This window comes from Rhinolophus ferrumequinum, chromosome 2, assembly GCF_004115265.2.
Source record: "Rhinolophus ferrumequinum isolate MPI-CBG mRhiFer1 chromosome 2, mRhiFer1_v1.p, whole genome shotgun sequence".
Lineage (NCBI taxonomy): Eukaryota > Metazoa > Chordata > Mammalia > Chiroptera > Rhinolophidae > Rhinolophus > Rhinolophus ferrumequinum.
In genome coordinates this window covers 79,802,361-79,815,178 of record NC_046285.1, presented here as the reverse complement: position 1 = coordinate 79,815,178, position 12,818 = coordinate 79,802,361, and the positions used below count along the sequence as shown (strand labels likewise).

The following is a 12,818-nucleotide window of genomic DNA, read 5'->3' as shown; positions in this document are numbered from 1 at the left end:
GCTGTTATGTCATATAATGTCCTTTTCCTAAGAGTAACATTCTTGGTGATTACCGCTATAAGGAATTGTAAGTCTCACCCTGTACGAAGCTCTGTTCCGTTTCCCACGGTGATAATGTGGTACTAAGGCGATTTTCTGAATTTCTACCTGAGGTGTTTTTTTCATCTCACTCTGACTACTAAATCCTCCCACACACCCTTTTTCCCTTTGCCTTTCCTGAATTAGAAACGCTCTGCGGGATGGTTGATTTAGGTCTGAGCTGAGTCTGGGCACAAAGTCGGCTTTGGGGCAGACCAACAAAACGTATGACTAAACTTTGTTCAGAATATATTATCTTTGGACGTTTTAAACCTTATTTTGTATTGGTATCATGGGTTATTTTATATTTTTACATCTGCGTATCCATTGGCCAGATACTTCTTTTCAATAAATAGAAAATGCTACATAATCTTAGATTCAAATTAGGTTTAGTTTAAAATGTCTTTTTATTTTAAAATATGCCTTTAAGATATGTCTGTTTTTTAATTTGTAGTTTTATTTCCCATTGTCTTCCAACCCATAGATCTTGAGTTTTATTAATATTGGGTTCATGTTGGGTGTTTTTTTGTTGTTGTTGTTTTTTAACAACTACAGATAATAAATTTTAAAACTTAATTTGTGTGGGATCAAAGGGCAACCTGAACTTACTAGATTTTTCCAGGAGAACAATTCCAGTGAAAGAAAGTTAAAAGGAGACAAATTCCAGCTCAATAAAAGTCCAAGCTGTCTAACAGTTAAAGACAGCTCCAGGACGCTTTCTCAGAAACCTGAGCGTGCCTCAGGGAATTGCTGTGACCAGGTGAGCTATTCAAGTAGGTGACTTTAGAGGTCCCTTTTACAAATCCTGTGTCCCTTTGTCTAGGCTTTCAGGAAGTAGAGAAAGGAGGGTAATGAACCTGTACAGAGCACCTGCTCTATGCCCAGCTCTGAACTAACCCTTTTTATCCTTGTACAAAATACTGAATTATTCACCCCATTTTACAGATGAGGAAACTGAGGGTTATAGAGTAATATGCCTAGGCAAAGAAATGAGTCCGACAGACTCCAAGCACCCTGAGCTGATTGCAGCAGAACCTGTTGCCTTATGCGCCCAGCCCTGGGCCCTGCTCTCCTGCCTGCACAGGATGACTGGAAAGGAACAGAAATGGGCCTACTGAGGGAAAGGCTGCGTTTCCTTACTGGGCAAATAAGCTGGGACTTGAAGTAATTCTAGAAGTGAGCAACAGGTGGCAGTACATACACGTAACAAAGATGGTGCCTGTGTTGAATCAATAGATTTTCTGGGTTCTGTATCATTTTCAAAGAAGCATTTTGTATGTGTCATCTGAGCAATTTGTACAGAGCATCCCTAGCTATTCAAATAAAAAAAAACTCAAATATAAATGTCAACTATCAGAGGAGCTCTTTGCATTCTCCCTGTGACAGTACTAAGGCGTGAGCAAGTCAGCATCTGCTGTCCTAAACCTGACTTAGGAGCATAAGCTTCCTCATGATCCCTTACTGCTGAGAAGCCTCCTTTTGCCTTTTCTTTCTCTAATCTTACTGGCGCTACTAGGGGTGCTTAAGAAAATTACTTGTTTAAAAACTCTCCGTCACCAAACATTCATGAAATGTGTTCAACCTCAAAAGAAGGTTAGGACAAAGAATTGGATCCGCCGTCTGGCCTAGGGGTGTAACAAGTACACAGCCGGGTGACCCTTTGCGACCACACTTCCAGCAACGTGACTCCTGAAGCCTTAGGATTTGCCACAAACATGATGAGCTCCCAAGAAATCTCCACCTCTGAGGCTCTGTGTGCATGAGGCAGCCTGTAGAACCTCGCTGTATTCGAAGGGTGTGCCTTTCTGACGGGCTTTGGGGTTTCCCTAAGTTTCTCTAGGGTGGACCTGTGGTGTATGTTTTTTCCTTAATGACATAAATGAGCTCCCTCGGTTGGCTTTTGGCAACTGCCTTAAATAAAATTTTCCTTCAGATGACCCTATTCTGTCTATTGGCGGCGGGGGTGGGGGGACGGGGAGAAAGAGTCTTCAGAGAGCTGTGACCCCGGGATGCTGGCTCTAGTGTTGTCCCCATGGGAAAGGACACTAGATGACACCATGCAGCGTTATTTGGCTGAGGACCCCATTCATCATCATCGACAGGAATGTAAACCCAATGACTCGACACATTTTTATTGGGTACCAACTGTGTATTTGGTATTGTGCTGGGTGCTGTAATATGTGGCCTTAAATTATTTTTCACTTAACGTGAAATCAGTGCGGAAAAAAACTAATGCAGTATTAGTAAAAGTTATTATTTTATCATTTACCAAGTTACCATTATTTTTCTCTGGCGGAAGTTATCATTTAGGAGTTAAGAGTAGCGTTGGTCATGCACTTCTCCATGTAAAGAACCCATACACCTACGTTTTAGTAGCAGTATTGGGTGCAGCCACATAACCAATAGCTGAGTGGAATCGGTGACCTGTTTGCTTCTGCCCAGCCTGCAGAGTGGGATGAACCTGCAGATATGCTTTGTCAATGACAGCGGCAGTGACAAAGACAGCGACGCCGATGACAGTAAGACCGAAACCAGCCTGGACACCCCCTTGTCGCCCATGGTGAGTCCCAAAGCTGCCACTGAAGCCCCGTGTGCGTGCTTTCCTGCTCATGGAGCTTCTTCTCTGTTGTTTGGTGAGCAAACATTGCAGCGATTTGAAAAGAGAAATGTCTCTGCATTTTTTAACATGGCATGCTCCTAAAATTTGGCAGTGACTGAAACATCAAAACCATGATACAACAAGGGTACATAAGCTCTGTTCAAGTTAGCAACTACTTTTATATTAAACCACAAGAGAAATCACCTGTGCCCTAAAGAATTCTGAAGGAAAATATGCTAAATACCAATTCTTCCCCACTGGGTATAGAAATATGAACACAGAATAGCAGTAGGACACATTATAAAAGGCCGGGGGTGGGGGGCAGGGCAGGTGGGAAGGCTAGTGCCTAGAGCTGTTGCTCAGAGAAACCAGCAAGACAGTGTGTTGCATTCCTTACTCATTCCTTACACACACATTCGAAAAGGTGGCTTACTGATCATGGGTGCTTGTTTCCAAAATTCTTTCCGCTCTGTGTGGTCTGTCTATCAGCTTTCTCCCTAACCATTCATGTTTTCTTACCAAGGAAACTGTGTTGGTCATTGGATACCAGAGATCCTGTCCACTCTAGAAAGCAACACAACACCTTAACTCTGAGTTAAATATTCTGCTGTGTCTGGTCACTTCAGCAAAGTTTTGAGACTAAAAATGAAAAGAAAAAAAAAAAGTCTCCAGTTTGTCATAAATATATTCTCCCTGTTATTTATTGTGCTATTCTTTATGCTACAATCAGAGTCTATTATTGACACTGAGGAAATAGGCTCCCTGTATTAATGTGACTTGAGGTTGGTACAGAGACAAGCTGAGTCGATGGAGGGAACTCTCAAAGAGGGCTCGGGGAATGCGATAGCCCGTCTCCCCAGAGGGTACCTGACATGGAAAGCTCAAGGCTCCTCTTTTTCCCTTCGCAGAGCAAACAGAGTTCTTCCTATTCTGACAGAGACACTACTGAAGAGGAATCTGAATCCATCGATGATATGGATTTCCTCACAAGGCAAAAGAAATTACAAGCCGAAGCCAAAATGGCCCTCGCCATGGCCAAACCAATGGCCAAAATGCAAGTAGAAGTGGAAAAACAGAACAGGAAAAAGTCTCCCGTCGCTGATCTCGTAAGCAGCAAATGCTGAAATGCAAGCGAGTGTTTGGTGGCTGCAAAAGGTTGACGCTGTCCTAAGTCCTTTACCAGAATTATGCAAACTTGGGTTTCTCCAAGGCAGTTTATAAAAAGTACTGTCATTGAGAAATATTTAAGTTTGTTTCTTTTTCCTTTCCATTGTATCACTGAAAGATACATAAGCAACAGATTTCACAAAAGTAACCTTTGCTCTTGATTCATGTCTACTATATTTCTTAGGGGCAATATTAGCTGTCATGGGAATATTTAAAGTCCTTTAAAGCAACCTCAGTTTAAGAACCTATTGGTTGTGTCAAACTCACTATTACTATAGCCCTGTTTCAACAAAGACAGTATAGCATAGTGGATAAGAACCTTGCACTTTGGATTTGCACAGCTCTGCCACTGACCTGCTGTGGGGCTCTGAGCAAGTTACATAAGTCTCAGTTTTCTCATCTATGAAATGGGAATAATAAGGATACCTATGTCAGAGCACAATAGTGAGAATTCAGTGAACAGAGTATTCAACGCACATAGCACAATGCTTGTAGCATGGTATAAATTAATAAATAGCTGCTATTAATTTTATCCAGGTCATTAATATTATTTGAGTTCCCCAGTAATTCATTTGTGGAAATAATAATTGACTCCCGGTTGTCACAGCATGTGTTAAGAACCAGTCCAAAAGCTTTTGATTTGAGAAGTGTAGCTTCTGAGGCCAGCGGTGTTTTAGACAATGTGGTGTGGAATGCCTCGCATTGGGAAAGTCAGACTGGGAAAGCTTTTAAGCCCAGACTTGAATGGAAGTGGGTGAGTGAAGGTGGGTCTTTTAGGAATGAAAAACTGGGTCTTATGTTCAGTGTACGTGCTGCGCGCTTCTTACCTCCATTTCTCCTCCTCTGGACCTGCAGCTGCCACACATGCCTCATATAAGCGAATGCTTGATGAAAAGAAGTTTAAAGCCCACAGACCTGAGAGACATGACTATTGGGCAGCTACAAGTGATAGTCAACGACCTCCATTCCCAGATAGAGAGTAAGTGTGGGTGGTGCTTGAACATGGGATGTTAAATGTAAAACAGAACGGGATAGTACCACTTCCTGTGATTCAGTTTCTTTGTACACATTTTATTGGGTTCCTCCTGTGTGCTTGCAAGGAAAGGAAGAGAATCTCAAGGTCCCCTGTCTCTCTTTATTTATATTTTTTTATTACTTTGAAATATTCAGAACTTTAAGAGGTGTTCAAGGTGTACAGAGGTTATAGGTCCTTTTTATTCATCTTAAATCGCCAGCTCCTAGCGAGTGCCTAGCATGTATTTGCCCTGCGACATCTGTTTCTAGTACAATTTAGTAGTTACAAGTCATTTGTTCTACAATTATACCCTCAACTTTACTTGTATATACATTCAATTTTAGGTCATCAAATCAAAGTCGACTTATCTTGTGGTACACCAGGTAGTGAAAATATATGTGATCAATACATGAAAATTACAGAATGACAAAATACGGGCCTCTTCCCCCAGAATAACTGAAGTGTGCAGAGCGGTGGTGAGTTAGTGGCAATCATGTGAGCTGATTGGCTGAATGAAAGAGAGAACATACTCGCGTGGGCAGTGTGGTTAGGCCAGATGGACCCTCAAGCCCTCTGCCATGTATGATTTGATAAAATCTTATGGACTTACAGGTGAAACCACCTCAGACTCATGCAAACCAAATGCATTCAAACAAACCAACTACCAAAAGCATTTAAGAGCCAAGTGGAGAAATTTGAACACCAACTAAACGTTTTATTAAGTATTTATTTATTTATTTCGGTACGATAAAGTCGTTGTGGCGTTATTTTTTTTTAAGAGCCCTGTCTTTAGAGATACGTACTAAAGCACTGACAGATGAAATACTATGATGTCTAGAGTTTGCTTTAAAATAATCCAGTAGGGGAAGGGGAGATGGATGAATCAAGTTTGGCCACGAGTTGATAATTGTTGAAGGTAGTTGGATGCACGGGGCATGGCAGTTCTCAAACTGTTCTCTTTGGTTTTGTATCAGTTTGAAATTTTCCATAATAAAAAGTTAAAAACGTCATGCACTAGGCAGGCATTCTATTGGATACTAGTATAAAAAGCTAGCCAAAGAACACATTGGAAAAAATAAAATTGGACATATTCAGTGTCAAGTTAATACAGTCAGCATTGTTTTAAAACAAAGAGACAGAGTTTAACATTTTAATTAAGAAACCATAGAGTCACAGGATTTTTGTCTTAATTCTCCTACGTTGTAATTTTAGTTGAGAATAAATTCCTAGGAGTGTTATTCTTTCAAGTGATATTTTACCACTGAAACACCTTTCTTGACTTTTAAAAAATAAAACTGGTATCTCGTCCTTTTCAGGAGTAGATGAAGTTTTTTAGACCTCTTTGTGTGATTTTTTTTTTTCTTCTCTCTTTCTTAAATTGGAAACTAGTCTGAACTAAAGGCAGGCAGATTTATCATTTGAAGTCAGGCTCTCTAAAAGCATTTCCAAGGAGGACCTTGCAGAATACCCACTTCCTTCCTTTGGTTTCCAGGCCCAGAGCTCTTGCTAAATGAATGCTCTCTTCCACGGGTCCATGGGTCCAGACCTAGAAGCTTTCATTCTTAGCTAAACTGAGGGGTAAAAAGCAAGAGGGAGCCGCTTGCTTGTTCATAGTTTTCAGGAGGATTAAAAATGTTTCCACCTATTTTATTCCCAGTATAAATCTTAAGGATGTTTGCCTTGGCAACCATTGTCCAGAGATTGCAGGGGTTGTGTCAGATCTTACACACCTGGCTTTCCAATATGTTTAGCGAATACTTTTTCCTAGAAAAACCTGCGCGTGACACCGCTCCTTCCCTAGCCTAGGCTGCATCCCTGAGGCACCATGCTTTCCAGCGGGGCACCTGGCGTAGCTGTCTGTCAGCGTGGCCGGAGCAGCCTGAAGACGAGCCGTGGGACACCTAACGATCCCCAGACTTTTTGCTCACGTTTCTTTGAAACAAAACCCCGCGTTTTCTAACAGGCTATTTTCCTAATAGTTAACAATGTCTTTCCCCACTTAGATGTGAATGTATTTAGAAATGCTTTGTACTCCTTTTCTTCCAACACTCCTATAATGGCACAAACGAGTCATGTTCTCAAATTGACGGCTTCTCCTGAGCTTCTGAGAAGCTAGTATAAGAATTCTAAATTTCAACAAAAATAGCTTTCCGATTATGTTTAACTATATATATATATATATGTAGGTAGGTGTCTGTGGTACATGTATAATGGTCCATAGTTACTCCTTCTGACTTGGATTTAGTCTTAACTATTTTTAAACGCTCTCTTCACCCCAGGCTTGAATGAAGAGCTGGTCCAGCTGCTCCTCATCCGAGATGAGCTGCACACGGAACAGGACGCCATGCTAGTGGACATCGAAGACTTGACCAGGTCAGTGATGCTTTGCCTTTTCCAAAGAAAGAAAGAAGCTTGGGATGGTCTGAAGTTTAAGAATTCGGGCATTTAAGAATTGAGCAAGCTCTAGAGAACTTCCATGAGTAATTCACCTAATCTCTGCTGGTGTCAGCTGTTTAAGTGGAGGGGAAGTGGCCCAAACTGCCTTCTAAATGCATTGCTTTTCCACAAGGAGCTTTTCCTCTCCTTGCGATGGAGCGTCAGGGCATTAGCATGTCTTACGGCCCACACAGGTCAGGTCAGTAGTTCTGGCCACTTACAAGGCCGTGATCCTGAAGGACGGGCCCCCAGGGCGTTGGCCCTCAGCCATTCCACGCTGACATGTTTGCTGCACAGGAGCAGTCCCATGGTAACTGCCACGAAATGGCACTTACTGTTATGTGACCTGACTCTGATCGCATCTGCCAGGCCCAGAAGGCAGGACACTGGCATCTTTCCACAGCATCAGTGCCACCAGATTGTTCTCACCAGAGGGACACTCCAGGACTTGAGTTCCTAGCTGGGCCTGGCTCCAAGTGCCTCTCTGTAAAGAGGTAAAGAATGTTTCCTTCCCGAGGGGATAAGAAAACTAGGCTAATGCTGGTCAGAACGTTGCATTTCTTAGTAGTTCTCCTTGTTGCAAAGCCTGTCACCGTAAGCCTATAAAGACATGCAGTACTGTAAGCATTCCTGTATCTCATATTTACTCTGACGCCTTTTCTGAGACAATTCATGCAAAGCCTTTAAACCAGGAGGCAACAATTATTATTAATCCTAGAAATGGTATTCAGAGGGTAGAAGGCTCCCCAAGGAAAGAAAGAACCCTGCATGTTACAATAACATAAGGAATTAACCACATGACCCAGAACTATCCAAGAGAAGCTTAAAAACATGTAGTGAAAATGCTCCCAGGACCTCTTGTCAGTGTAAAATACTTTACTAAATGCAATGTTATAAAGATTAGTTTTAGTAGCAGAATAAATGCCACAGAAACTGTGTTCAGGCTTTTTTTTTTTAAAGGCCTAAGAGCAGCACTCTGTTTTGTATGCTTTGAATATTATATTGCCTCACCCCTAACAAAAAAAAAAAAAAAAAAAACACCAGAGGGCCTTCTCATACCTTCTTAGCATATTTGCCTGCATCTGAAATATCACAGTAACACTCAAATAATATTATTGCCATCTACAGATGCATTCATGCACTGCACCAACCGCTATAAGACATATCCCTTTTTGTCAATTTAAAAAATGTGCGTCCAGGTATTAAGATTATGGGGAATCAGTAGTGGACTATACAACCAGGACCTATGTCTTCTGAAACGTATTTAAACTTGGGTAAATTCTGTGACTTTCCTGTGACAGCAGAGACCTTTTCTCGGCCCCTCAAAGCAGCACTGGCCTTCCTCAGAAGGGAGGATTTTGGGAGGCTCCTCCCTTCTCTCAAAGGATTAAGCTATTACATACTTAGATTTGTAGTGTATTTTTTTTTATACCTTTCAGGTGGTGTGATCATGAGATGCAGGGCAGGCAGATCCACGGGTTAATAGAGGAGTCACTAATTTAGAAGTGTTGGAAGAACCCTTTAAATTGGAGCAGGTGGAGAGAAGTTGCTATGTCCATTCCTGGCTGCAGAAATACTACTTTGCTCCTGGGGGAAACTGAGGATACGTAAAGTTCCTCAAGGTAGCGGTCCCACAGTTTTCCAGCCAGCTGTTAGAGGGCTGAGAGCATGACTGGAGAAACTGCTGGAATCCTGTTCACCTCTTTCCTTTCCCTGTCTAGCTCCTACCATTCCAGAGGGCAATTCAGATCAGTGGTTCTCAGATTTGGCTGCACAGTGGAACCACCCGGGGAGCTTTATAAACTGTTGATACCTGGGTCTCACCCCCAAAGATTCTATTTAATTATTCTGTGGAGTGTCGTGGGTATTAGGAGGTTTTAAAGCCCCCCAGATGATTTCAATGTGTAGCCAAGGGAGGACCACTGGTTTGGGTGACACCTCTTTGGAGAAGTGCTCCCTGCCTCCCCCGACCCCAAGACTCAGGTAGGAAGGACCCTTTTCTTTTGTTCCTGGCAACATGGCATCCCTCCCATATGGAGTCCAGTCATATTGTGTTATATTTGTTGGTCTGCTCTCTGTCCCTTCCTTACAGTAAACCCCCGAGAGCAGAGACAACGCCATTTTCATTTATTGCTATGTCCCCAGAGCCTAAGACAGGGCCTTCCAGGTACGTAGTAGGTCCTCAATAATGATTGTTGCTTAGTGGGCCTTGAGTGAAACAAATCCTGATCAGGACTTTCATATAAATAGTTGATGTGAGAACCTTTTACTTTTTATGGACTTAAACTCTTTTCTCTCCTTTCAAAATTTTACTGAAAATTCTTGTACCTTGTTTCTCCGAAAATAAGACCTAACTGGATAATCAGCTCTAATGCATCTTTTGGAGCAAAAATTACTATAAGACCCGGTCTTATTTTACTATAAGTCTTACTATTGGTCTTATATTTGGTTTATTTTACTATAAGACCGGGTCTTTATACTATACTATAGTATACTATACTATACTATACTATACTATACTATACTATACTAAACATAAGACCAGGTCTTATATTAATTTTTGCTCCAAAAGACACATTAGAGCTGATTGTCCGGGTAGGTCTTATTTTGGGAGAAATACGGTATGTACGTCTGAAAATAATACCCAATTTTCAATGTTTTCCAAACCTATTTCCTGTCTGTTCTTTCCTTCTCTCTCAGAAAAAAACCCATGCTGGATGTGTGCAGACCCGTGCATGTGTACACACACATGCACACACAGATACATATTTTAAAGCTGCCGTAAGATTTGTAACTTAATTAGCTACAGTGGAACCTTCACTGGAGATCAAAATATTTCTTGAGCTGAATCTGTTAGTGAGTCCTATGAGTTACTTTATGAATATGACCAAGGTTCTTTTATACACATAAACAGACATAAGGGGGTCTGCTAAAGGGCATGTTTTGGTTTGTTTTTGTTTTGTTTTGTTTTGTAGGAATAGAGGGCTGATACCTTTTTCTTGAGTTCCTTTATTGTTAAACGAATATCATCAATTAATTGTGGGCCGCTGACTGTGGCAATGACACTGCTGTTACTTCCCTATTTCTGAAAATATTTGTGATTTGCCTTCCCTGTTCCAAAGATAGGAGACATTCTGCACACAACCAATGAATTAAACTTGACGTCGTTGATGACCAAGATCAGGGCAGCACCAAAAACTGCCCCGATCCTTTGAGTACAGCTGGTAACCACACCCTTAGATACTTTTCTCCTCCCAAATTTATAATTTCCTAAAATCCTCCAAAACGTTTGTCTTTTGCAACCTTCAGATCCTACCATTCCCTGAGAAGACATTTAATTAGTGCCTATTCAAGTGACGTAAGCAGCTTGGCCATTTCTCCCACCAGCCAGGTGCTGGGTTGGCCACTTGGGGCTCACAGGCCACAGTAGGGCTCGATGAATAAGACTCATCCCACCCGACCCCCTACCTCACTGCCGTGATCACGCCCTTTGGACTAATTGAAGGGGAAAAAGTATGCAAGCATGGAAAATCTTTACATCCACAAAGGGCTACCATTTGCCAGGAAGACATTAGCTTTTATTATTATTATTAAATTTATTGGGGTGACATTGGTTAATAAAATTATATAGGTTTCAAGTATACAAGTCTGTAATACATCATCTGTCTATTGCTTTGTGTGTTCACCACCCAAAGTTAAATCTCCTTCCATCACATATTTGACACCCTTTAGCCTTTCTACCTCCCACATTAGCTTTTGTGAGAATGGAACTGGATTCAGATTTGTCAGGAGTATTGCTAACACTTAAATTTGCATCTGCGTGTGTGCGCGCGTGTTTAGATAAAGCAGTCACAACGTTACTTTCTGTCATACCACCTGGTCTTGCTTAGCACTTCCTTTCTATTGGCTCTCTCTCCTTGTTTGCTATTTGTTCCTTTCTCATCTCTCTCCTTTGAAATATATGCTCCATGAGAACAAAGACCTCATTGTCTGCTCACCACCAAACCCCTCAAGCCAGGAGCAGTGCCTGCCACTTAGAAGGTACATAGTAAAGGCACACTTAGAAGGCACATTTGTGGAATAAATGATCCCAGAGACTTACCTCTTTTCATTTTTAAACACAGCACTTTTCTCAAAGGTGGTGACATCTACCAGTCTTAGGTTAATCCAGTGATTTCTTAAATAAAAGGAATCATGCATAAAATATTAAAATTGAAGAGGACAAATCCATTTGAATGAAGAACTGTTTTCTTGGTTCTCTGGATTTCGCTATGAGTAATTCGGAACTTCCATTTGGAGGATGTTTTAGCTGTTGATTGGAAAGAAGCTTGGATCTTTCTGCTTAGCACTAAACAATTGTATTATTAATTTGACAGACATGCCGAAAGTCAACAGAAGCACATGGCAGAGAAAATGCCTGCAAAGTGAAAAGAAGCCATCCAACCAGAGGACAACCTAGACTTTTTTTTGCTTCTGTGGTTGTAAAAATGCTGTTGCTAAAGGTGGCGCACAAACAAACATCAGTGTTAGTCATTGGTAATGTCTGAAGCTTAACGTCCAGTGATTGGCCTTTGCTTCTTAATTTATTTTAATTTTTGTACTGTGCCACTAAATATCAGGCATTTTAATAAAATATTGTTACAAAAAATGTACAGTACTTACACCATCACAAATCATGGTTAATAAAAGAGGGTAGTTTTGACTTTGTTTTTATTCATTTAGAGATGTTAAGTTGGAGCAGTATTTTACCATTGACTCCTTTCATTCTTCACTGTAGTTTTAAAGAAGAATTGTAAATGACGGTGCTATTCAAGTCAGAAAATACATGCCTGCCTCGTAGTGAAATTGTAGATCTCCGTAATATGTATATTTGAATCAGTTTTCAACATTTTGTGAATGTTGACTACCTGAAGTTCATTTTTAGATGTGCTATTAACATTCTGTTGGATTCAGAGGGTTCCTTGAAAGTTTTATGTATAAATATGTAAAATAAAAATTAAAACTTTGTTTCATATGATCTGTCTTTTTGCTCACTAGCAAGCCCTACACTGGCTATATTTCTTCCTTTTTCACTCTTCCTCAATTAAATTCCCCACCAGGAAGCTTTTATCAGTGAAAAAACCAAGTGCTCCTGAGGATAAACAATGCAGCAAATTGCCAGGAAGTGTGTGTGTGTGTGTGTGTGTCACGCAGCGTGTCATGCTGGATCTCAGCTCCCACTCCCCGCATAGGAATGCAGGACATGGTGAGGCCAAAAAGGAACACCCACGGAGCCATAGGTAGGGGAGTCATACCACTATATTCTCGCTGGGGCTGGGTTGGAGACACAGGAAATAGGAGCCACACTATCCACAATCCGCTGTCCACTTCTCTGCCAACCAACCTGACTTGCTAACTGCAATCCGCCTTGCTAACTGCAGTCTGCGCTTGCTAGCTCAGCCACCGCAGTTATATCAGTGGCTAATGGCTAACTGGTTACAGCTGATGGCCAACTAGTCACAGCTGACGGCCAACTAGTCACAG

At 41.4% G+C, this 12,818-nt stretch overlaps 1 protein-coding gene across 9 annotated transcripts in view; it reads left to right on the top strand.

Moving 5' to 3' along the window:
• The window catches only part of SCHIP1 (schwannomin interacting protein 1), a 669,020-nt gene extending 656,707 nt beyond the window's left edge, over nucleotides 1-12,313 (top strand). For 8 of the 9 annotated variants that reach the window (XM_033133854.1, XM_033133925.1, XM_033133870.1 and 5 more), the window contains 5 exons: nucleotides 2,521-2,638; nucleotides 3,586-3,783; nucleotides 4,700-4,823; nucleotides 7,139-7,232; nucleotides 11,672-12,313. In XM_033133854.1, coding sequence (XP_032989745.1) covers nucleotides 2,521-2,638; nucleotides 3,586-3,783; nucleotides 4,700-4,823; nucleotides 7,139-7,232; nucleotides 11,672-11,723 — 586 coding nt within the window. In that variant the 3' untranslated portion in view covers nucleotides 11,724-12,313. The remainder of the gene's footprint in view (nucleotides 1-2,520; nucleotides 2,639-3,585; nucleotides 3,784-4,699; nucleotides 4,824-7,138; nucleotides 7,233-11,671) is intronic. The other variant, XM_033133917.1, reaches the window with a different exon arrangement.
• Nucleotides 12,314-12,818: the final 505 nt, after the last annotated feature.